Raw genomic sequence first — 25,879 nt, 5'->3', positions numbered from 1 at the left:
ATTTTCTTTTAGAAGCTTTATGGATGGTTTCACACTTAGGTATATAATCTAGTGTGAGAATTTTTGTTTAAAGTGTGAGGTACGGGGCAAGGGTTACTTTTTTCCACGTGGGTAATCATTTGCTCCAGTGGCCTTTATTTAAAACATCAATGTGTTGTCGCTCAGTTGGTGCCTTTGACATAAACCAGATGATAGCATACGTGCTCCGTTTGTGGACTGTGTTACATTGGTCTCTTTGTTCTTACACTGGTACCACACTTTCTTAAGTACTGTAGCTTATAGTTTAGCAAGCCTTGGAACCTGGTATGCAAATTCTCCAACTTTGCTCTTCGTCAAGGTTGTTTTGACTTTTAAGTCTGCTCCATCTCCACATACATTTTGGAATAGGCTTGTCAGTTTCTTCAGAAACATTGTCTGAATTTTGATAGCACGTGTGTTGATACTATAAATCAACTTGGAGAGGATGGTTATCTTAACAGTCACGGGAGCCTTCTCCCTGATCCGGACATGATGCCAGTGCTTGATCTGTGATCACTGGGACTGGGTAGGAGGAGTCTAGTATCTATCAGATAACTATTGACATTTAACTTTTTTGTATTATGGTACATTAAACAGGTTATTAGTGGCAGCTTCTATTATGCCTTTAAACAGAATATTGACTTTTGAAACAGAAGCTCTGTTTTCTCAGTTTGGGTTACAGAGTGACTTCTGGTTTAGAGGTTATTAGTAGCCTTTGTTGTGGGTTGTGGGGATGAATTTCTGATTTCAGGGTCTTTGTTTCGGAAGTACATTTTGTTCATTTACAGACTGTCCAGAGAAATAATGAAGTAATTCTTGAAGTTTATTTAGTGTTAATTAAATTTTAGGACCCTTTTTCGGTAATGTGCATGTTGTTAGTGTCTAAAGTATTTAAAATGGTTACTTAACTTTAAAGTATTTGGGATAAAAGTTCTCTGATTTCAATTACAGATTAATTTTCCTGAAGAATACTTTAAAATACATTAAAATTACTGTTTTTTGTTTGTTTTTAAAACCAGTTACTTTTTTTTTCAGAGACAAAAGGATCTGTCCTGATCGACACCATATTAATCCAGAAATAGACATGCCAAGGAAATTATCCAACCAAACTCTACCAACATTTGGATACATCAAAGTAAGTTTTGCTGAAGATCCTTTTGTCCAGTAATTAATGACCATTTTAATGAACTTATTCCATTCATAGGAGCAGAATAATTATGACACTATTAATGTACCACCATTAATGTGACAGTAGCCATGTGTCCTTACGAGATGCCTTATTTCAAGACCCCAGTTTATTTAGAAAACCAACATCAAATGGAGAAAATAGATAAACCAACCTCAACAATCAAAGGATTTTTTTTTAGTTGTACTTTCAGAAAGAAAGTTGTTTTCATTGGGGACTACTAAAAATAGTGCAGTGATAACACATGTCTCTTCACGATATCCATGGTCCTTTGAGGAAATTCTGAAATGTAGATAAAGTTGCTGACTTAAGAGTTTGTCACTTTCTTTTGAATCCTTTTTAATACTTCTTCTTTTCTTCTTTTTGTTTTTAAATTTTTTTTGATGTTTATTCATTTTTGAGAGAGAGCACAAGCAGGGGAGGGGCAGAGAGAGAGGAAGACACAGAATCCAAAGCAGGCTCCAGGCTCCGAGCTGTCAGCACAGAGTCCAATGTGGGGCTCGAACCCACAAACTGCGAGATCATGACCTGAGCCGAAGTCGGACACTTAACCGACTAAGCCACCCAGGCACCCCTCTTCCTTTCTTCTTGAGTTCAGGACTTCTTTTTACCTTCCCTTTTCCCTAAAGCAACTATGTTCTGCTCATTTGTGCCGTTCTGTCTCCCTAGTTCTGTTACCTCATTTCTGAGTTTTTCTGGTCTATGTTCCTTTATACATGTTGTTTATCATGTATGTCTCTCTCTCTCTGTGTGTGTGTGTGTGTGTGTGTGTATATATATATATGTGTGTGTGTGTGTGTATGTGTGTATGTATGTGTATATACGTATATATGTATATATTCTCTCTCCCTCTCGAGAGGATTATATATATATATATGTATATGTATATGTATATATATATATATATATATATACATATACATATATACACACACACACACACATGTATATATATATATATACACACACGCACACACATATATATATACACACACGTGTGGGGCTTGAACTCACAATCTCAAGATCAAGAGTCACATGCTCCACTGACTGAGCCAGCCCGGCTCCCCATTATTTTCTTAATTAACAAGAGGAAAGGTAGCTTGTTTTCAAGTTGAAGGGTACAGTTTTGATCTAGGTTGTGGATACATCTTTCCCAGTGACTCCCATTATCTGCAGGGACTGTTACTCTCCTTATTCTCTTTTTTGTTATAACTTAATATGGAATTTGGTCTTAATGCTTTGCTACAGCTCCTTTTCAGATAAAATATATCTCCCTTGAATTTTAGAATGTCTGAGTCAGGGTAACATTGATAATTTCCAAGTTTCCTTTTCTGCTGTTTCTTTCTTGTAATTAAAATAGGTGGGGACATAGTTTCTGAGATTGTGCAGATTTCCTGGCTCCATTTCCGTCTCCCACATGCATTTGGCCCTTCATGTCTGTTGTCTTTGGATGGATAGTTTGCAGACTTCCTGGGGCTCCAGCCTTCACCCACTGTTGGAATGGAAGAAAACCTGCCAGGCTCAGTTGCTCCCGTCTCACTGGCCCTCCCCCCACCCCACCCCCGCCCCCACCCACGGTGTTTCCACTGAGTACCTGTAGCCGCTTGCGGACTCCTGTGTTTAGGCCCATCTGTGTTTAGGCTCTTGCATGTGCTTCTTCCTGCACAGACAGTGATACACGCAGGCTTCGTGATGCGGCTGGGTTTGGCTCATCTGCTTATTTTGTTGTTGTTCTTTAAATTAATAGATACTTTACTTATGTATTTTTAAATGATTATTATTTTTAAGAGAGAAAGCACGTGTATGTGCACGCTCACGAATCCGAAATAGAGAGGGAGACAGAGGATCTGAAGCGGGCTCTGTGCTGACAGCAGAGAGGCCGATGTGGGGCTTGAACTCACAAACAATGACATCGTGACCTGAGCCAAAGTTGGACGCTTAGCTGACTAAGCCATCCAGGCACCTCTAGATATCTATTTTTTAGAGCAGTTTAAGTTTGCAGAAACACTGAACAGAAAATACAGAGTTCCCGATACCACCCAACAGCTTCCCCTATTAGTAACATCTTGCATTAGTGTGGCACATGTGTGACAATAGATGAGTCAGAATTGATACGTTTAGTTGTTAACTGAAGTCTGTAGTTTCCAATAGGATTCATTCCCTGTAGCGAACATTCGGTGGATTTTACCAAATGCCGAGTGACACATGACTCTACGTTGGTGCCACAGAACTCTTCAACGGCTCAGGACCCCCCTGCTCCACCCTTCCTCTCTTCCCTGAAACTCTCAGCAGTCGCTGATATTTTACTGTCTCATATTTTTGCCTTTTCTAGAATGTCATACAGTTGGAACTGTACCTTATGTAGGCTTTTCTGGCTTTTTTCAATTTTCAAACTGGCTTCTTTTTATCCCTTAATAGGTCATTTCTTTTTATTGCTCAGTATACCATAGTGTATCCATTCACCTTTTGAAGGACGTCTCACTTGCTTCCATGTTTTGGCAATTATGAATAAAACTATGGTAAATATTTGTGTGCAGGTTTTTGTGCAGACGTAAGTCTTCAACTCATTTGGATAATGACAAGGAATGCGATTGTTGGCTTGTATAGTAAGGCTGTTTTTCTCCGTAAGAAGCTGCCCCACTGTTACGTGAAGTGACTGCACCATTTGTATTCCTACCAGCAAAGAATGAGAGGTCCTGTTGCTTCACCCCTCTCCAGTAGCTAATGTTGTCAGCGTTTCGGATTCTGGCCATGCCAGTAGGTGTGTAGTGGTACCTGATTGTTTCAGTTTGCAGTTCCCTGATGATGTTTGATGTTGGGCATCTTTTCGTGTGCTTACTTGTCACCCGTATGTCCTCTTTGGTGAGCTCTCTGTTCAGGGTGTTTTGCCCATTTTTTAATTGGGTTGTCTGTTTTCTAATTGTTGAGTTTTAAGAGTTCTTTGTAGATTTTGGATACCAGTCCTTTATCAGATACGTGGTTTGCAAAAATTTTCTCCTAGTCTTGTGGCTTGTCTTTTCGTTCTCCTTAGAGTGCCTTTTGCAGAGCAGAGGTTTTTAATTGTAATGAAGTCCCAACTTTCCACTTGTTTTTCTCATGGAATCATACTTTTGGCATATTCACAGAGTCATCATGAAACCCAAGGTCAGTTAGATTTTCTCCTTTGTTATCTTCCTCATCTGCTTTTATTTTGGGGTCTGTGGGGATATTTTGTCGATTAGCTTTGTTGTAAAGTATGCTCCCGGTATTTGGTTTTGCCATCTCATTGCTCTGTCTTTACATGGGGATTCAGAGTCAAAACACATGACACTTCACCACTGTCACCTTCCCAGAACCCCTCTAACCAGATCCTCCCTTTTAATCTGCTCTATTGAGGTTCAGTGTGCATACAGTAAAAATCATTATTTTAAATGTATAGTTTGTTGAGTTTTGAGAAATATGTACAATCATGTAACCACTGCCACAGTCAAGATATGAACATTATTATTGCCTCAGAAAGGTCTCTCCTGGCCCCTCATCCCCAACCCCAACTCCTGGCAGCCACTGGACCTGCTTTCTGTCACTAGACCTTTGTGTTTACTAGAATTTCTTGTAATGGAATCATACAATACGTAGTCTTTTGAGTCTTATCTCTGTTATTCAGCATAATGCTTTTGAGATTCACCTTTTTCCTTATCGAGTAGGATTCCCGTGGATTGCCTGTCTGTTCACAAGTTCATGCCATTTGAGTTGTTTGCAGTTTCTGGCTGCTGTGAATTTCTGTGTTGCAAATCTTTTTAGATCTGTATCTTCATGTTTTTTGAGTGAGACAGTGGAATTGCTGGGTCATATGATGATGTGTGTGTGTGTGTGTGTGTGTGTGTGTGTGTGTGTGTGTGTGTAAGTGTGTAAGAACTCGCCAAACAGTTTTCTATAGTGGTGGTACCATTGTACATTCTCACCAGCATTGCATACAAGAGTTCCAGTAGGTGCATACTCTCAATACATGGTGTTCTCAGTCTTTAATTTTTGCCACACCATTGCATTTGCACAGATAATCTTATTTGCATTTCTCTGGTGATAATCTTGGACCTCTTTTCACTGCTCATTTGGCCCTTTGTATCTCTTTTATGAACTCTCTTTTCACACTTTTTGCCCATGTTTTTGCCTATTTTTAAATTTGAGTTGTTAAGAGTTCTTCATGTATTATGGGTATCCTTTGTCAGATAAATTGCTAATATTTTCCCTCGGTTGAAAAGCAGAAGTTTTTAATTTTGATGAAGTCTTCTTTCTCACTCTTTTATTTTACATTTTGTGCTTTTCATGCCATAAGAAATCTTTGCCTATCCTACGATTGCAAAGATTTTTCCCTATTATTTTATTCTAGAAGTTTTATGGTATTACATTTAGGTCTGTGATCCATCTCAAATTAGTGTGTGTGGGGGGGGGGGGGTATGGATAAGGGACAGGTTTTTCCCTTATAGATAAATGGTTGCACTAGCATCATTTATCATAAAGACCTTCGTTTCCCCTTAAATTACACTAGTACCTTTGACATAAATTAGGAAACCATATTTGTGAATTATGAATTTTTTCTTCTATTCTTTGGTCTGTTTGTGTACCCTTGTAAGGTGCCACATTGGTTTGACTACTGTCACTTTATAAATAATCCTGGAGACTGGTAGGGAGGTCTTCCCAACTTGCCTGTCGTCTTTAATATCCTTCTGACATTGAAAAATTTTAAAGCAGCTTGCTAGTTTCTACTTAGAAGCCTGATGGGATTTCAAAGGGCATTGCATTGAGTCTATAGATTAATATGGGAAGAATTGACAATAAGTATCTTAACAATACTGAGTCATCTTGTCCATTTACATGGTATAGCTATCACTCCATTTATCTAGGTCATCTTTAATTTCTCTAAGCAACGTGTTATAATTTTTGGTAGGCTGATCTTGTACTTCGTTAACTTTATCCCTCATAGGTCATGTTTTTGGACATTAATGTTATTTTTCTTTAAACTTCATTTTCTGATTATTTAGTAATGCAGTTGATTTGTGTGTCCTTACCTTGTATCCTGCGACTGTAGCAAAGTGAATTAGTTATGTGCAGGACTGTTGGTGAGAGTGGAGTCAAAACAGGCAGGGGTGTGACTAGAAGGGACCCTTCTGGTGTGCCCAGGACCAGGGATTTTCTGGGCACATGGGATGTTTAGTGCTGAAAGCAGGAAAGCCCCAGACAAACCAGGATGAGCTGGTCACCCTTTCTGGAGGCCTCCTTTGGTCCACAAGCTTCTTTTTGCCCCCTCTATTCTGCCAACTTAATGTGTCTTCAGATGTGCTAATGCCATGCAAAGGTGATAACCACAGACTGCCACATCTGGGGCCTGGATTTTGTTCACTGTGTGTGCTGAGGTCTGTGAGGCTTAACACAGAGGCTCCTAAATTGGGAAATATGGGAGAAAAGAAACTCTCCCCTTTACTCCTGTCACCTTAAAACAATCATCATTAGCATCTTAGTGCATTTAGTTTGTCATTTTTCTTTGTGCATCCTTTATTCTTAATTTTTTAAAATATTTATTTTGGAGAGAGACAGAGTACGAGCAGGGGAAGAGCAGAGAGAGAGGGAGACACAGAATCTGAAGCAGGCTCCAGGCTCCGAGCTGTCAGCACAGAGCCTGAATACGGGGCTCAAACTCGTGAGCTGTGAGATCATGGCCTGAGCCGAAGTTGGACGCTTAACCAAATGAGCCGCTCTTTGTGCCCCTCTTTGTGCATATTTTAAAAGATTTGTCGTTGGTGTATATATTATGTCCTGCTTAGCTCTCGGAACGTCACAGCGGGCATATTGTCCGTACCACCGTGTGGTCACTGTCTGCCATCAGGCAGTGGGCCTCTGAATGGTGGGGGAGAAGGCTTCCCTGGCAGAGGCCATCTGTCATGCAGGAAGGGATGCCGGGCTCCCTGCCTGGGATGGCGGCGGGCCTGAGTAAGCACTGAGCGTTTATTCAGGCAGCTTCCTCCACGGTGCTGCAGAATGGCTGGCTCGGGACCCGTGACAGACATGCTACCTGTCCTCCTGTTGGGAGGGTCTGCAGTGGACAGGTGAGTCAGAAAGATGGTGACACGTGCTGTGGAGAAGGTGAAATGCAGCAGAGTCCCAGGGGGTATGCTGGGTACACGTGCTGGAGGACAAGGGGCCTGTGGAAACTGTGGGCAGGGAGGGACTCCGAGGGGTCAGCTACACTGAGAGCCGAATGAGAAGAAGGATCCGGCCACGAGAAGACCTGGGGAGGATTGTTCCGGGGTGAGGAACCAGCGAATCCCCGCAGCAGAGTTAACATGGAAGTGTTTGTGGCACAGGACAGGGCTCGTTGGCAACGAGAGGGGGAGAATGGCCAGCAGTGGAGCCCCGGGGGCGCCACAGAGGAGGGCCATGGGCTGCCAGCCCCGTGACATTGATCGTGAGGGGCGACCCTGCCCCTCCTTGCCTGCCCCTGCCTCCCAGTGAGCAGCACCTTCTCCGCCGGTAACTGTTCTGTCCTGGTGCCTGCTGCCAGTAGCTCGTGACTCCCCACCTTCACGTGGACGTTTTGTTCCGTGTCTAGACCGCCTTCTCCGTGCTTTTGCTAACATAGGTGCTCCCCGGCATTGCTCCTCGTGCACTGCCCACCCCGCATACACTTGCCTGTGCAGAGCTGTCTTTCCGCTCATGTGCCGGCTGCGGCACATCTGTCCGCCCGTGGGTTGCTGCGGGTCCTTCTAGGACATGGCTCGTCTCGTATCCCTAGCGCCTCATACACCGTAGGCCCTCGATACGGTACTGCCTGTTACCGGAACACAGATCAGAAAGAGCTCCAGACCCAGGGATGCTATTTAAGAACAACTTTTGCAAAGTTCAATTAAATAAACAAAGGAACGCTTACAATTTATAATGAAGCTTTAAAGTAATGAGGCTAACAGAAAGTCTTCCCGTAGGGCTTAAAGTGAAACCACACTTACTTGTGAGTCCGCTAAGGTTTCCTGTTGTTTATTGGCCTGTTTCCTCGTTTGCATTTCCGTCCCTGCTGGCCTGCTTTGGGCCCTTCGGTCATGTGCTGATTTCGGCAGGTACCTTTTTGGCTTAGATTGAGTTTGTTTTCTAGATATGTTTGCTGTTTCTTTTTGTTCCCCCAGATAATACCCTTTTATATTTTGAATGCAACGCATTACTTTGGCCGTATAGTTGATAAGCACGTGGATCTTTATGCAACCCTTAATGCCGAAATGAACGAGTATTTTAAGGGTAACAGCAATAACACAGCTGTTGAAAAGGTGGAAAAATTTGGATTATATGGATTAGCAGAAAAAACACTTTTTCACAGGTAAAGGTCTATTTATTTCGTCTCTAAAAGTTGGGAAGCATTTGTCCCAGTCGTTTCGAATCCCTGTTTTGACCTGTGTCCATGTGACCCAGTGTGCACGTACGCAGCCTGGCTGCCGGCCGGGAGGGTGGTGGCAGCATCGCGTCCCCCCGCAGCTGCCTGGCACGGTGCCGTGCCTGTGACTTACCCAGCCCTGGGCTCCTGAGCACAGAGCGTGGAGGACAGCGTATCATTCACACACAGGTTCCTGAGCCGTCGCTCTGTGCCCCCTACAGGCACACTTACATCATTCCTGTAAAGCTGTAAAGTGGGTCCCATCTTACAGATGAGCAAGTTGAGCCCCGGCGGTGTCACCTAGATTATGTGACCTCAGCTCAGTAAATGGCACAGTCGGTGTTCCGACACCGGCAGTCTGCCTCAGGGACCTGCTCACACCTGTGGTTGGCAGTCCAGACTCCGCTCGGTGGAGCCTAGAATGAGAACCTTCGAAAGTTCACCTTACTGTGTTGATTTTCGTTGTGTTGTCAGATAAGGGGATTTACTCTATTCAACGGTACTACCCAGTTTTTATTCTTTTACGTACTTGAATTAAACCATTCTGAGTACTCGTGACAGCTCCAGTTAATTTTTATTTCTAGTTTGGAATAAAACTGTGCAGTTAGGGTCTTTTTATTCGTTTTGGATGTAATGACTAGGTTGAGGCAAAGATTGTGTTCCTTTGGGATCTCTGTGTCAAACTGAAGCCACTGTTGTTCTCCAGGGTTGAGGTGTTGGAGATGAGCCAAAAAGCAGATAGCTGGGGCCCGGACAGCGTCCTCGTCAAGTTTATAGACGAAGGCCGGACTGGACTCGTCACGAGACACCAATTGCTGCCTCTCCCAGAAAATTTCCACGCTCTGCCCCCGCAGGCGGTGGAGTTCATTGTTTGCAGAGTGAAACCCGCTGACAACGAAGTTGAATGGAACCCAAAGGTAAGTTATTTTGGCTCTTTATGTCCTGTTGACTTTGAGAATATACACAGAATGGAGGTTTATTTGAGTGTAGGCAGAATGCGTCCTGGTCCTGGCCAGTTAACGCGGCAGTTGCTTGGGTCCCTGCTGGTGCGGGAATGCGCTGACAGCCGCCGTCCCAGAGCCAGCTCCCAAGCCCCAGAGAACTGCCTGGCACCGTCGTCATCATTAGCGCTCACGGTCTTGGAATTGGTATAAAATATGCATTGCTATGCAATAAATTGGCTGTCAGCTCGAGAAGAAACAGTGTAAGCACCAGGCGAATCCCCCTGGCAGATGGGGGTGGGGCCCCCGGGGGCTCGGGTGATGGATACTCTCTGACCAGGCGGGGTGGCTCCCCTGCGGTTGGGACAATGGTCAAGGAGAGAGAGTCTGGAAGGGACATTTCCTCTGGGCCCCTCAGGAGGAATAGCTAGCATGTCACCTCGCAGACCGGATGAGGCACTGAAGGTGAAGGTGCACGGAAGACTGATCCCACGTGGGCTCACCTGGCTGTCCAAGGCGGGTGGGCTTTCTTGGAGGTAAAATGTGCCTGAGAGAGTACTCGGGCACGTCTGGTCTGCCGTGGGCTCACGTGAGGGAAAAACAGCCACGTGCCTGGGAAAGGGTACACGGAAGCCCGGGGCCCCTCAATTCCAGGGCGCTTCGTTCTCATTGAGCTTCCAAAGAAATGGGCATCCATACTTTGAAGACTTGGTCACAGAGGAGAGAGGATACTTGGCCACAGTGGGAAACATGCAGCTTGGGAGTCCAGAAGTGCCGTGTGCACTGTCCTTACCGAGCCCCACGGCTCAGTACCCTTGTCCACAGAGGGGCACCGTGGCCTCTGTGACCCCCCTCACGGGGAGGTGGGAAGGCACAAGGAAATACACGGAACAGGTTTTTGCAAAAGTACACAGCATAAACCGGATAAGAGATTTTCTTAAAGCTTCAGATAAGTTACCTCTTTTACTTTTTCAGATCACTAGGTACATTCATCATAAAATCATTGGGAAATTGCATGATGCCAAAGTGATACTGGCTTTAGGAAACACAGTGTGGGTCGACCCAATGGTGAGTGTGTGTTTTTCTTTAAAGAAATCTGTGTTTGAATGGGCCCCTGAAATTATTCGTATCATTCTAATTTGTGGCTTGAATAATTGTTTGCCTCGAGTAAATGGAGGTTTTGGGGGATCTCTGTGTTAGGGAGAGTGGGTTTTTTACATATTATTTGGGTCATGAATTTGGTTGTAGATTTCTTGTGTAAGAGAATCCTTTACACTATAACCCAGCACTCACGATGGAGACAGGCGTTTTGAAACTCTCCTTGCTCCATCTGACAGTCTCTGATATTTATAATTCTGTTCCACTTTTTCAAGGTTTGGTTGTACACTATTAAGTCAGTTTCACAGTCCTCTGTCTCCACTGGTGGGGAGGCCCTACATCAGGACAGTGGCCCCCACGTGGGATCGGTCATGTCGAGGATTCTTGGGCTTTCAAAAATAGGTTTCGGGGCGCCCGGGTGGCTCATTCGGTTGAGCGTCCGACTTGGGCTCAGGTCATGATCTCACAGTTCGTGAGTTTGAGCCCCGCGTCGGGCTCTGTGCTGACCGTTCAGAGCCTGGAGCCTGCTTCAGATTCTGTGTCCCTCCCTCCTCCCCATCCCCCATTCACTGCCTCTCTCAAAAATAAATAAACATGTAAAAAAAATGTTTTTTTGAAAGGTAGGTTGAATTATGGTTACAGTTTCTGCCTCATTCCTTCAGCAAATATTTATTGAGCACTAATATTTACGTGTTAGGTCCTGTGTGGGAGCGCTTGGCTTCTGTCCGTGAACAAGAACTCCTATCCTGAGAACCCTGCTTTTCAATTTGAAGTTTTGCTCCATTGGACTTAAATTAGCATGATGATAAGATTTAAAGGAATCCAGTTCTTAAGAACTGTTCCACTGGAAGTTATTTTTATGAGACTGGAAAAGCCTTAACACTTACAACAAGAAGCTTGGGTGTAAGATTTAGGGGTTCAGAAGAGAAAATGATTTTCACTAGAGAAGGTAGAGGTTGCCAATTTAGGTAAATGAAGATTTGGGGTCTTCAGTTTCCATAATAGTCAATATTCTGGTTGTTTAATGGAGAAGAAAAAATATGGAAACTTGATTAACTGATTGTGAAAACTATAGCTGAGAAAATGAAGAAGCTAAAACAGAAAACCCGCCTGGCGTCTGCTCCCGCGGCTCCGAAGTGTAGCGCTTGTCCGTGGCTCGGTGGAGGGGAGACAGACCCCCACACCTGCTTCCTTCTCCACCCAGCCCAGCTCGGCCCCCAGTTGAGTGGAAAGAGGCGCCTGTGCCATTCCCAGGTGGGAATGTGTTCTTGGTGTTCACTTCGGAAAGTGCTCCCGCTGCTTCCCCTGCCATGAAAGGACCACACGGTCCTGGGTCTGCACCTCCCGTCAGCAGGACTCAGGATGTTGCAGAACTTCATATTCTATCCACATTAAAATTGATGAGAGTATTTTGGTCGCAGGAAAAAACCCAGTGGAGGAAACTGTCCAGAACATGGGACTAAGGGCCTTGGCGTAGCCCCTCTCTGGGCGCCAAAGTCTCCGAGCCTTGGGGTCCTCCTTGTTAGGAGAGGTGAAAATACTCAAGTAATTAAGTTAGAAAGTTAGAAAGTAAGAGTTGTGTGTGTGGTCCTTGCATTATAGATTGGTCTCATCTGGGGGTTTTACTTCAGGATTCAGTTTTGGGCCTCCCAACCCCAGACCTCACCATACTTCTGCAGTGTGGGGGCAGGTTCTGGAAGCATCTCACGTGTGACTTCTGATGCGGCAGAGGGAGGCCCGTGTGCACCAAACATTGCATGGTGAATCGCGGGGTCACCGAGAGCATGTTTGATTTAAAAGTTCACGGTGTGATTCCTGCAAATGTGCTTTTTCTTTGATTCAAGGTGCACGTTACAAAACTGTCAAATCTGAAAACTTCTGTCATTGATTATAACATTCGTGCTGAAATTCTGTCAATGGGAATGGGCATTGACAACTCAGAGCATATGGAATGCCTGAAGATGTTACAGGAAGGAGCTAAAACACCACCCGGTGAAGAAAGCTTAAGCCAAGCCCCGTAAGTGGACTTTTTTTTTTTTTTTTTAACTTGAGAGACAGAGTGTGTGTGAGCAGGGGAGAGGGAGGGAGGGAGAGGGGGGAGAGAGAGAGAGAGAGAGAGAGAGAGAGAGAGAGAGAGAGAATGAATCCCAAGCAGGCTCCAAGCTCAGCGTGGAGCCCGACGCAGGGCTCAAATCCCACAACCCTGGGATCACAATGAGCCAAAATCAAGAGTCGGATGCTCAGCTGATTGAGGCACCAGGCACCCTTGTAAGTGGATTTTTGTCTCCCTTTTGGAAGAGCTGCTTTTGGGGACTATAACTCACAAGTGTTCGAGATTCTTTCTTTCTTTCTTTCTTTCTTTCTTTCTTTCTTTCTTTCTTTCTCTCTTTCTCTCTTTCTCTCTTTCTCTCTTTCTCTCTTTCTTTCTTTCTTTTTTGAAAGTTGACTAGGTTACTGAGTCTCCATGTTTCCATTGCTCAGCTTCGATAATTTCTCAGACTTGGGGATCTTATTTTATCCACACCCCAAAGCCCATTTTTGCTTTGGTGGAATATTATAAAACAGATGCCAGACGTATCGTTTTACCTGTATCTCTTGCCAAATCAGCTTTTGTTATCTTTTCTCCTGACTGCACACACACAGAACAGTATATACACTGTAAGTGTAGTTTGGTGGGCTTTTTGAACACAGAAACCAAGCCTGAATCAGAAAGAGGGTGTGAGTCCGTGCCACCCCCTGCCCCCTCCCCGAGGGCAGCTGCCATCCTGACCTGGAAGAGCATGGATCGCTCTACCCTGATTTGTACTTTGTTCGAAGTCAAGCAGTATGTCTCTGGTCTGGCTTCTTGGGCTGGGCACACACAGCTTGTGAAAAACATCCGTGTTGTGCATGTGGCTGTAGGTCGTAAAATCTTACTGCCACATGACATTCCATCGTGTGAATGTACTGTAGTTTGTTCACCCCGCCTGCTGTTGGTGGGAGGAATCTCCCCGCTCTGAGCCGCTTCTGGTGGTGGTTAAAACACATCCTCCTGCCTGTGTTTTGGTGCATGTATAGGTGTTACTCCTTGAGGCTGGTATTTTGCAATCTGTGTGTGTTGTATGAATGAGCCCGGGTTGCATCGTTTTCACTTCTCTTCCTTTTATGCAAATATACCTGAAAAAAAAAAACAAACTTGGATTCTTCGACACTTTGTGGGACTGTTGCTTTCCTCTACCCAAAATTCCTTGACTTCCTGCCTCTGAGACTCCATCACAGCCCACACACCCCGCCACGTAAACGGGACAGTCTGTGTGTCTGGTAAACATCAACGTCCCACAACTTCATCCCCACATTTGTTTGGCTTTCTTAACCTCAGGAGAGAGTTACTTTGTACTGTTTCAGTTTAATTTTTGTGCCTGTGCGCCTTTTAAAAATCCATTTTTTAAGGGCAGTTGCCACCTTCATTTCTATTCATCCTCTCCTTCATGAATACAAGGACCAGTAATTGCTTTCCATCTTTTCCTAGTGTAGGGCTTTCTTTCCCTGTTTTTTTCAGAAGAAATAGATAAGCTTGACATTGTAGGGTGTAGTCTTTATTATAACCAAGATTAGAGACATAATCTGATTTTTTTTTTCAGATGAGCTTTAAAAAAATTGTTTTTAATGTTTATTTACTTTTTGAGAGAGAGAAACAGAGTGTGATTGGGGGAGGGGCAGAGAGAGAGAGAGAGAGAGAGGGAGACACAGAATCTGAAGCAGGATCCAGGCTCTGCATTATCAGCACAGAGCTCAACGTGGGGCTCAAACCCACGAACCAGGAGATCGTGACCTGAGCTGAAGTCGGATGCTTAACTGACTGAGCCACCCAGGTTGCCCCAGGGCTTTTTTTTTTTTTTTTTTTTTTTTTTTTAATGTTTGAGAGGGAGAGCAGGTGCATGAGTGGGGGAGGGACAGGGAGCGAGGGAAAAAGAATCCCAAGCAGGCTCTGCCACATTGTCAGCACAGGGCCTATCGTAGGGCTCAATCTCTCTCTCTCTCTCTCTCTCTCTCTCTCTCTCTCTCTCTCACACACACACACACACACACACACACACACACACACAAAGAAAGGAAAAACTGGAATTGCTGAGGCAGAGTTAAAGCTGCTGCCCAGTAGTGTCCCAGACTGGGAGGCCCAGTTTACACTTCCACAGGCAGAGGATGAGAGACTGTGGAAGTCACTGCGAAAGTACCTGGCACCCCCATGGGGAAGGATGGACTCATCAGGAAGAACGTTGCAGCCACCTGGTGGAAAAGTGGGCAGAAGACTGAGCACCTGAGCAGACACTTCACAACGTCTAACGAATGAATTGCTCAGTAATGAATATGTGAAAGGGTGCCCAAACTCCCTAGTCTTCACAGAAATGCAGATTAAAACCACGGTGTGATAATAGCACTTCATACCCCCCCCCCCCAAGTGAGGGAAAGAAAATACCAGGTGTTGGTTAGGCTGTGAAGTAACAAAAGTCTTTTAGAAACTTGACTAGAATGTTGTTATTACGTCTAAAAAATTAACAGTCATTTCCAAAATTGCATGTGTTTCTTATTGTGTTAAAATATGCATAACAGAATTTCTCGGGTTTTTTTTTAAGTTGTGAAATACACATAAAACCTGTTGTGCTCTTCTAAGCGTCCAGAAGTACATTCACAGGAATGTTACAGGAGGGCTGGAGAGACTCCGGTCCTGGCTTCCCAGTGGAAGAAAGGATCTCGCAAACAACAGACAGCAAAGGGATAGAGTTTATTGAGGGAAAGTACAGAGCTGTCAAAAGTGAGGGGTCCTGACTGGGGAGCCACCGAGGATTTTTGTCCCTGACTTTTTATTGGGACCTTATCAGAAAGTCTGTGAGACTCCTCTCCTGGCACCTAGTCCAGGCAGGTCTGGAATACCTTTTTCCCTTCCCCCCGCCCCCCCCCCCCCCAAATCCCACCGCCTCTTCAACCTCTCACTTGCAGCTGCAGCCTGCCTCCCTGAGGGTCGAGGGTCACTGATCGACCCCTGCCTGACGTTAATGTTCCCTGCTCATAACCACCACCACCGTCCACCTCCAGAACGTTTTCATCTCCCCGAACGGAAACCCTGTCCTCACGAAACTCTAACTCCCATCCCTGCCCCCACGGCCCCTGGAGACCTTCATTCTGCTTTCTGTTACTCGGCCTATTCTGGGCACCCCGTATCAATGGGACGATGCAACGTGGGGCCTTTTCGTGTCTGGTTCAGCTCACTCCGTGTGAAGTTTCCAGGGCTCACCCACATCGCAGCACGTATCCGGATTTCCGTCCTTTTGAAGGCTGACGAATATTCCACTGTGTGGATAGACCCCATTTTGTTTGTCCTTTCATCTGTCAGTGGATGTTTGGCTGTCGTGAGTAGTGCTGCTGTGAACATGGCCGTACGAACCTCTGTTGAAGTCCCTGCTTTCACTTCTTTCTGGGATACACCCAGAAGTGGCATTGCTGGATCATACGGTAATTCCGTGGTTCATTTTCTTCAGCTGCCGAACTGTTTCCCACACAGCTGCTCCACTTGACATTCCCAGCAGCGATGCACGAAGGTTCCCATTTTCTCCAAATCCTTGCCTAGAAATTAGCCCAAGGTGAAGGCTTGAGGTCTCCTCAGGACGTTTCTGAACACGCATCTTGCCTCGGTATGCGTGTGGCTTTCTGCCCCTGAGTGCGCTGGTTGTGAATGTCCTGATTTCCTAGTGTCACCCAGCTTCTCCTCTGGGCCTTAGGTGGTGTGTGGTCTGCTGGGTCCCTGATGCCTTCCCCTCAGCGTCTGTGGGCTTGTGGTCTCCTTTTCTGAGCAGTGCCCGCCATTTTCCGTCTGTGTTCCAAGTTTGGTCCCTCAGGTCCCCCACCGGACAGGTCAGAGTGGACCACACAGTAATCTGTGAGTAAAGTCTGCTCTGTTACCTCTGGTTTAAGGTGGGGATGGGAATCGGGCTGCTGCTTGCCCAAAGCAAGACCACCACACCGTGGCGGGTGGGCCAAGGGCTGGTTGAAATGCCAAAGGCCCTTCCTCCGGTTTTGAAGCTGGCTTTTTCTTCATCGGGCGTTTGCTTTGTTGTTGTCAACCTTTGGGTGTTAGCTCCTGGAAAGTTGGTTTCAGCAGCACCTGGTGGTGCTTTCAGGGCTTCTGTGGGGAGATGGGAAGCTGGCGCTTCCTTGCTCACCATTTTGTTCTGCATGTCTTCTGGTGGCAAGGCGTGGGAATATTTTTTCAGTCTGGTTTTGTTTCCAGTTCATCTAATTAACAGATAATTACTCTTAACTGAATTACCATTGGGCCACTTGAAGCTTTAAAATTCATTCCGTAAATTTTTTTTGTCTACTGGGGATACAGCAAACAGATGAAGGGCCGTCTTGTGTTTTAATAGAGCAAGATAGACCATAAGCAGATTCCAGAGATACATCGATGGTGACAGGTGAGAGGCAGCAAATGAGCACTGAAAGGAAGTTAGGGTGGCTGTGGCTGAGGAGGGTGAGCAGTGGCCCAGGCACTGGCCAGGACAGTCCTCCTGAGGGCATACAGAGGGCTCCATCATCCCGTGATTCTGGGAACGGGGAGGAAGGTGCAGCGACTAGAGCAGAAATGCGGCAGGGTGGGGGACCGTAGGTGCTGAGCAGTCCTGGGACATGATCTTGTGGCCAGTTTCAAGGACTGGGCTCCTGCTCTAAGGAGGCAGAGCCATGAGAAGGTTTTGAGCAGAGGGATGATTTAATCAAAAGATCCTTGGCACCGGTGTTGAGGATAGGCTGGGGTGAGGGACGAAGGCTGTGCTGGGAGTTCAGGACAGGGTGACACTGGCTTGGGCGAGGGTGGCTGTGTGGAGGTGGTGAGAAGTGGCTGCTTTCTGGATATATTTGTAGTGAGTGTGTGGCCTCACGGAGCCTTGTTGACAGGTCCTGGGTACTGAGAGCCCGAAGGAGCGAGCGCTGAGCCCTGGGGCCCAGTGTTGAGAGGCAGGGGCCTATGGGGACACCGGAATGGAGCCTGAGAAGGAGCAGCAGCAGGGTAGGAGGAGGCCTGAGAGGGCGAACACCCAGACGGCAGGTGAGGAGGTGTCTCAGAGCAGGAGCCGTGAGCCTGCCAGATGCTGCCAGGAGGCCCGAGGAGTGAGCACAGGAGGCTGGCCATGGGGGCGGCCATGGGGCTGCCGGTGACCTGGGAGGACTCCTGCTGACTGATGAATGCAGGAGAATTTGAAAGAACATGGCAAAGGTTGAAATACTTCACCGTCTGAGGTTGGTAGTTTTTATCTTAACGAATTGGGTGCCCTGAGATCAGGATACATGTCAGTTTCTATACACTTTCAGGAAGCAAAAAATGCCCCATGCTTGCTTATAAGATATTCTTCTAAAAACAGACACCGCATTAGAGTTTAGCAGATTTGATGAAAACGAGGCTTGATCACTTCTGTGAAACACAGCAACTCCTGAGCCCCAGCTCTGTTCTCCGCTTGGCCCTCTGTACTCTGATTGTGTGGTTGTGCAGGAGTCTTGCCCACCTGTGACCACACACGTAAGGCAGAAGTGCAGAGGACCGTGAACTAGGTTCTACAGATGGACCTGCCCAGGAGAGACTCCATTTCAGGAGCCGAATGGCGCCATTCTTACAGCAGGTTGGGAAAGAGGACAGATCTTGGGGACGTAAAAGATCTGGAAGCCATAGGGCTTGACAGACATAGGGAGTGTGGTTCTGTAGTTCTGAGCCCTGGGGGTGGGAGGGTATTGGCATGGCGGACAGTTCCAGGGTGCTTCCCAGAGAGCATCTAGCTCTGGAGGGGGAGATACTGAGTTGGTTTGGGACATGTTAAGTTTAGGGTTATCAAAAGCAGAAGCCTAGAGCTCAGGAAAGCAGCTGGGAAGACTAGTCTGCTGGTCTTAAAGGAGAGTCACAACTGGGAAAGTGTGTGATGAGGAGGGATGGAGCCCCAGCAGGTGAGGGTCTGGTGAGGGAGAGGAGAGCCCCGGTGGCATTAGGGTGGGTGATGGAAGGCCTGGTGCTGCATGGTGTGGGGGACGAGGCCCGAGGAGGGGGTCCCTGCCTGGCTGGTTGGAACACGGATGTGCCTTCACCATTTGGGGGGTGCCGTTCACAGGCTTCATGTGCGTCAACCAGAAGTCCCCTTGGAGAGACACATACACACTCCCCACACCATGGATGTGTGTGTGTGCACACGTGTTTGTATAGTTTAGTATGGGTTTGCTCCTTTAGGCTTGGATTCTCTCTAAAACAATGCATAAAAAATGAATTACGTTGTCACCCATGAGGAAGGCAGCGGGATGGCTGGGGAACAGGGATGAAAGAGATTTTTCACTGTAGACCTTTTTATTTATTTCAAAGTATTGAACTGCATGGATGTGGTTACCTGCTCAAAAAATGTAAACAACTTAAAAATGTTTTAATTTTAAATTGTACCGATATGGAGTAATCTGTCTCTAGTTAATTGGATAATGGGCAGCAGAGTGAATTTAATAGGATCCCATATCATTAAATGGTGTGTGTGTGTGTTTTAGATACAGATGGCAATATTTGCTTATTTATCCAAAGAATGTTTCTAGACAGAGACCCACGCTGGTAAGGGGATGTCTCAGGGAGGAGAAGGGGCTGAGGGACTAGGGCAGGGAGCAGAGATGGCTTTTACTTCCTGCCCTTTTAACTCCTCTGGTGAATGAGTTACTGCATTTATCTAACAGTCTCTGTGGATCGCCTGCTCTGTGCTCGCTGCAAGGTGGGCGGCAGGGAGCAGACCTGGCGGCCCTGCCCTCCATCCAGAAAGGGGCCCTAAGCTGTGTGCAGGTCTGACTTGTGGCAGTAGGCACCTCACAGTCCTTTGCCGCCTGCCTTCCTCCTCTTGCTGGGGGGATCCTGGAGAGGGCTAGAGTCTGCTCTCTTTCCATCCCGGAGCTGACCTTCACCTCCTCCGTCCAGGGCGCCTTCTTCAGCAGAAGATGCTGCTTGTCTGCAGAGCGCGCGGCAAGAGGACAGGGGCTCGGGAGGAGGTGCTGACTCCGAGACAAAGCCAGAAAGCCAAAAGCATGGTTGGTGATTTAAAACATGGCTGACTTAAAATCATGAAAGCTTGGAAATTTCACAACGTTGAGGCTATCCACTTTTAGATGAATTATATAGAAGGTGACATAAACTGCTGTTATCTAAGTTCCTATTTTTGACAGTTCAACCTCCAATGGTTTTATTTTTTAAAAGGGAGACTTTTTTTTTTTTTTTTTTAAGAGAGAGTGTGAGCTGGGGACAGGGGCAGGGGGAGAGAGGGAATCTTAAGCAGGCTTCACGCTCAGCGCAGAGCCCAGTGCCGGGCTCCATCCCATGAGCCTGGCGTCATGACCTGAGCTGAAACCAACAGTCTGACACGCAACCAAAAGAGCCACCCAGGAGCCCCCCCAACGTTTTTTAAATAACTTTTTCCTTTTTGTTAATTGAGGTATAATAACGTTCATCCAATAAAGTACACAGCTCATCAGAATTACTTAACGTGTGTATACGTCCATTGACCGCACCCAGATGAAGCTATCGAACATTTCCAGAAGCCCAGGAATCTCCCTCATGCCTCTTTCCCACCTGAAACCCTTCCCAGGAACCATTGTCCTGACTTCTGTCACCACCAGTTTTGCTGAGTTAGAAGCACAGAGTGTATACTCCTGTGGCTTTCTCACTCAGCATCCTATCTGTGGGATTCATCTAGATTATCACGAGGAGTGGTGATACTTTCTTGCTGCTGAGTTGTATTCTATGATACGAATATACCACAACTTATTTGTCTGTTTACCTATTGATAGACACTGAGGCTGTTATTAAAGCTGCTGTGAACATTCTCGCTCAAGTCTTCGGATGGAAGATTCAAGTGTTTTAGACTTAGAAGTTCAAATGGCATTGTTTCAGAAAGTGTTGTGTTTAGCACTGGTTCCTCGTGTATACTGGCTACAGAGGACTTCCCATGTGGCAGGCATCTTTGGTCCCAGCAGGGCACGGTAGCCCCAGAGAATCCTGTGGCTGCAATAATGCCATTCCTTTTCAGACTAACTTTCCTTTCCTGATTGTTTTTTTTTTAATTTTTTTTTTTTTAACATTTACTTATTTTTGAGAGACAGCACAAGTGGGGAGGGGCAGAGAGATAGGGTGACACAGAATCTGAAGCAGGCTGCAGGCTCTGGAGCTCTGTCACCGCAGAGCCCAACGTGGGGCTCGAACCCACAAACTGTGAGATCATGATCTGAGCTGAAGTCGGACCCTTAACCGACTGAGCCATCCAGGCGCCCCCTGATTGTTTTTTTTATAGTATTTGTCAGAGCCCATTTTTATTAGTTCTACTAAGTGTTGTGCGTTTTAATTTTTTCTAATTGTTCTTTGCAAGCGGATACTTGAGTTACTGTGGAATTTGTGCTCTTCAGTTCTCAGCTAAAAGTTGCAGGAAGTGGGAAAAGTACATATGGGTACGTAGATTATACAGTTGCGTATAAATAACTTATTGGAACATTTGACCTTCTGCCCAGAAACTCTACCTGAAAACACGAGAGACTCTTCCTTTAACAAAACCACAGAACCTCTGCAAAGGTATGTCCATCCACCGTTGGAGTTGTCTTCCCTTCCTGCCTTGTGAGTAAATAGTGATGCTTGTGTAAGTCTTCTTCTTCTCTCTTAGCTTCCACCCACAAATCAGATGGTTCCAAAAAGACGACGTGGTCATACTGAAGATAAGAATAAGGAACGTAAAGGATTACAACTGTAAATATTTCAGAGATAGAGTCGTCTTCAGGTACGTTCGTGTGTGTCTTATAAAGGACAATAGAAATCACTTCTAACACGTGAGAAGACCGACCTCTCCTTCTGCAAACCTAGTGCCTGGGCGGGAGAGAAATTTTACGTGGCCGATATGGAGCTGCAGGCCAACATAGTAAGAGATGGCTGCAAATGCACGATTACAGACGAGGAACCTGTCATCACTCTCACGAAGGAGAGAAAGGAGCCTTGGTGCAGCTTACTCAAACAGAGGGTGAGTGCACATTGGCCCCGGCTGCTCTCAGCACCCCGAGCGTCACCTGTTCTCTCACTTAACGTCACCTCTTCTGTTGAACAGAATCCTAATGTGGCTTTCGATTTCGATCACTGGGAAGAACGTGAAGAAGAGGAGAGCCCCTTCCCCAAGGGTAAGATGGGGCGCACCCCTTCCTGGGGAGGGGCAGGTGCTGAACCCCACAGGGCGCACCTGATCATGCCGCTGGCTTGACGACTGAGGCCTTGGTGGGAATCGGTCGTTAACAGGAAGCCCTTAGGAATTCATTTTCTCCTTGTGGTTGATCTTGGTGCTAAATGTTCTGGTTTGAGGAAGCATCAGCTCTTAATTATAAGGATACCTTCTTATAACACTTGTGCACATCTTCCCAGGAGAGTAATTTATTTATAAGCAGGCCAGTTTTACCTGTTCATTTCTTGCCTATTTCTTCACTGTTTAGTGAAAATCTGAAATAAGTTATTAAAAATAGAACTACCCTACAACCCAGCAATTGCACTACTAGGTATTTACCCAAAGGATACAAAAATACCGATTCAAAGGCTCACAGGCACCCCAGCATTTATGGCTGCATTATTAACAACAGCCAAATTATGGAAAGAGCCCAAATGCCCACTGACTGATGAATGGGTAAAAAGACGTGGTATATATATACAGTGGAGTATTACTTGGCAATCAAGAAGAATGAAACGTTGCCATTTGCAATAACATAGATGGAACTAGAGTGTATTATGCTAAGCAAAATAGAGAAAGACAAATACATGATTTCACTTGTGGAATTTAAGAAACAAAACAGATGAACATAGGGGAAGGGAAGGGAAAATAAGATAAAAAGAGGGAGGCAAACCATAAAACTCTTAAATACAGAGAACAAACAGGGTTGATGGAAGGGGGTAGGCGGGGGGATGGGTTAAATGGGTGATGGGTATTAAGGAGGGCACTTGTTGGGATGAGCACTGGGTGTTATATGTATGTGATGAATCACTAGATTCTATTTTTTTTTTATGTTTATTTTTGAGAGGGGGAGAGAGGGAGTGTGAGCAGGGGAGGGGCAGAGAGAGAGGGAGACACAGAATCTGAAACAGGCTCCATGCTCTGAGCTGTCAGCACAGAGCCCAGTGCGGGGCTTGAACTCACAAGCTGCGAGATCATGACCTGAGCCACAGTCGGACTCTGAACCCACTGAGCCACCCAGGAGCCCCACTAGATTCTACTTCTAAACCATTATTACGCTTGGATTTCAATAAAATTTAAAAATTAAAATAAGTTGCAAAACAGTGCTCTAGAACCTAAGGGACTTTTTTTTTTTTCTACATTGGCCAAAATAATGGTGGGGCTGGGGAAGGGAGATTTGCTCATCAGCCTGTAGTTAAAAGGTTTTCAATAATATCTCTTATAGTTGTGAATTGTAAAAACCTGCCCTTGAAGGTGGCAGAGGTGGCTGAGAGCAGTGACGGGACATCGGAGGATGACAGAAGCGAGAGTGAATGAGCAGAGTCAGACCCAGAAGGGTGGCCGGAACCACACAGAGATGGACACACCGTGTGGCTGGGATTTCAGGAAACAAGCCGTCACGGCCAACCTGTCCTTGACTCAAGGATAAATTAGGACCTAGTGTCATCCTGTGCACTGGGATTGGTATTGGCGAGAGATGGGCTGCAGGGGCTCTGGGGGAGGGGGGCGGGCACTGCTGTCACTCGGGCCCAGCCTCCTCCTGAGCCATCCATCCCACACTGGTCACACGCAGCCCGTCCTAACACTCGCCTTGAATGACGGGGAGCACGGTGTGCATTTGGGGGATGAATTGTACGTTCTGGAGCTAGTCTGTTTGCTTTTTTGTGTAGACCTGTTTGGTACATTGCTTAAAAACCTGGTGTGCTGCATAGAAATTGAGGTTTCCAGCTTACAAAGTCATGCTCAGCACTGCCTAACAGCTCTTTCAGCCATGAGCTAGTTGGGATTCAGCAAAACTCGGAGTGAAGCTCTAGGATAGACCAAGGGTAAAAGCGGGGTGGCCTCGGCAACTCCCAGCCGGACCTAGGGCTTTCTAGAGGAAAAGCTACTGCTTCTGAAGAACCACCTGGGCTGCAGAATCCTGGGCGAATGGGACAGAGGTTTGTCTTTAGTGGAATCTGGAAAGGACCTGTGGGGTCTTGGAGGTGACCCTCAGGACAGCTGGGTGTGAGGAGCCAGGACATTCACGATGCCATCCTGGGGTGGGGCTGCGGCCTGCAGGGTCGCGAGGTTCCCGGAGAAAGGTGTCCTGTCACCACCTGACTGTGGGGGCGCCCCGAGCCTGATGCCCGCGCCAACTGGGAGAGTTAGAAAGGAACAGAATGTGAGCCCCACGCACGGCTTTGCTGTGCCTCGAAGCAGGAAAGAAAAGGGACAGAACATGACTCGTGATTGTCCCCAAGATTTTTATTCTTCGTGTACGTCAGAAAGCACAGGTGTCCGCGTTTGTGTTTGTCCCAGGTACATAAGCCACCTCTGGAACGATAGGTAAACTCTGTCATCAGGCTGTCCCGTGAGTAGGTTTGGATCACGCTCTGGCTCTCCGTTTCCTCATCTGTAAAATAAGACATTCTGCTCATGGTGTGGCCTGCCCTTGCTTCGGGCATTGCCCCAGCACGCTGCCGGGCAGGGGCCTCTGTTCCGCGCAGCGCCTCGGTGATGGAGGTCAGACCCCTGCCCACTGCGGGGAGCGCACCCTTGCTGCTGCCGTGACTCCCGTGGGTTGACCGGCAGGTGTCATGTGGACACGTGGGGTACAGTGGTGATTGTCCTTTTTCTTCACTAAATTGTGCAGGCTCTTCAGGAAGTAGGAAGTCCTGGTCTTTGCTGGCAAAGGTTTTGTAATGTCCTCAGCAGGTGTCGGTTTCTGTAAATAGAACTTTTGCTCCCACTGGGGGAGCCTTTGGACTGGTGGCCGGGCCTCCTGAGCTGCACTGGCTTTTCTTGTGATTGTTGGCCACCCGCCGTTGATGCTCGCTTATAATCACTCTCTTTTGTAAAACGTAGCCCATAATAAGAGCAAGTAATAGAGCTGCATAAATGGAGGGTTTGGGTTCTGGTTCTTGCGTGTCGTTCACAAACAGCCAAAGGGAAATGGTGGGGGAGCAGGGCTGTAGGTTTCAATCTTGCCTTCTTTTTTCGGACATTGAAATGTACTACCTGGAGTCCTGGATAACATTTTGTAGGATGTAGGCACCGACTTGTGAAATGTAAACAATGACCAGTTGTTTTTGTTCTATTAATACATATCGATTTCACGTTTGGGGAAGATTTCCGAAATGCAAAGTGAAAGTGCTCTTGTCTCTACGCTTCTAAAATTGCTCTCATACTTAGTCGTGGAGTGAATATTTTTTGTAGTATATCAATAAACTGTCAGCGTTTTCACAGAAATGCCATTTTACGTTTTTTTAGACAGTGTTTTCCCTGAGTGCCGAATGCAAACTAGAATTTTACTCATCACCCTGTCTGGTTTGACCAGAGTGTCTGTGAGGGCTGAGGTGGGGCCTGTCCTGGGCACCAGGCTGCGGATGGTTCTGGATGGTCCGTCTTGCAGTGGGGGCCTCGACATTCAGCCTGGGATAGACCTGCCTCGGACACGGGGGTGCAGGACTTCTGGGAGCGGCGAGGGTGGGCAGTAAAACATCTGTACTTCAGTGTGTTAAAAACCTGTTTCGATCAGAGCAAAACGTGTGTGTATTTTTACACACCTTAGTGGTCCCTGGTTTAAAGAGTGCCCTTTATTTAAGTAGATGTGACGTGCCTCCCCCCGCTGAAGCATCACAGTCGTAAGGTGGTAGTTTTCACTGAGCCCTTGGCTGGCCGCCAGCCTTCAGTTAGGTCGCATCTTCACTGCTAACTTCGGCAAACGCCTGTCCGTTTTCTCTAGAACCCCCACCCAGAGAACTGAGGCTATGGAAACATAACAGCGTTATGAACACCTGAATACGTGTTTTTTTTTTTTTTTTTTTCCTTGAGGAAGACACCAGGTAGAAATAACCACAAATACCGCTTACACAAATAAATCCATCGCAGCTCGGACTTGGCTCCGGGAGGCCGGGCTTGCTACTCTGGAGCTTCCTCTGGCGGCACGACCTCCATCAGCATCTGAAGGTGCATGGTGACGGGCTCTGGAGCAAAAGCCAGTCAACAAGTGCGGTCAGAGGGGCGCAGA

At 46.5% G+C, this 25,879-nt stretch overlaps 2 protein-coding genes across 6 annotated transcripts in view; one reads left to right on the top strand and one right to left on the bottom strand.

Annotated features, from left to right (window-relative positions):
• TDRD12 (tudor domain containing 12) overlaps window positions 1–25,098 on the top strand; it is a 71,334-nt gene extending 46,236 nt beyond the window's left edge. The window contains exons 22-32 of the mRNA XM_060650897.3: window positions 1,054–1,153; window positions 8,356–8,543; window positions 9,304–9,514; window positions 10,514–10,606; window positions 12,481–12,653; window positions 19,596–19,705; window positions 21,176–21,236; window positions 21,325–21,438; window positions 21,522–21,675; window positions 21,760–21,829; window positions 23,093–25,098. Coding sequence (XP_060506880.3) covers window positions 1,054–1,153; window positions 8,356–8,543; window positions 9,304–9,514; window positions 10,514–10,606; window positions 12,481–12,653; window positions 19,596–19,705; window positions 21,176–21,236; window positions 21,325–21,438; window positions 21,522–21,675; window positions 21,760–21,829; window positions 23,093–23,184 — 1,366 coding nt within the window. The 3' untranslated portion in view covers window positions 23,185–25,098. The remainder of the gene's footprint in view (window positions 1–1,053; window positions 1,154–8,355; window positions 8,544–9,303; window positions 9,515–10,513; window positions 10,607–12,480; window positions 12,654–19,595; window positions 19,706–21,175; window positions 21,237–21,324; window positions 21,439–21,521; window positions 21,676–21,759; window positions 21,830–23,092) is intronic.
• SLC7A9 (solute carrier family 7 member 9) overlaps window positions 24,094–25,879 on the bottom strand; it is a 28,122-nt gene continuing 26,336 nt past the window's right edge. For 3 of the 5 annotated variants that reach the window (XM_060650903.3, XM_060650902.3, XM_060650904.3), the window contains one exon: window positions 25,213–25,835. In XM_060650903.3, coding sequence (XP_060506886.1) covers window positions 25,771–25,835 — 65 coding nt within the window. In that variant the 3' untranslated portion in view covers window positions 25,213–25,770. Of the gene's footprint in view, window positions 24,263–25,116; window positions 25,836–25,879 lie in introns of those variants that run through there. The other 2 variants (XM_060650900.3, XM_060650901.3) reach the window with 2 other exon arrangements.

The sequence above is a fragment of the Panthera onca genome, chromosome E2 (genome assembly GCF_046562875.1).
Source record: "Panthera onca isolate mPanOnc1 chromosome E2, mPanOnc1 haplotype 2, whole genome shotgun sequence".
NCBI lineage: Eukaryota > Metazoa > Chordata > Mammalia > Carnivora > Felidae > Panthera > Panthera onca.
Note: the sequence above shows the minus strand (reverse complement) of the source record. Positions and strands in the feature narration are given on the sequence as shown.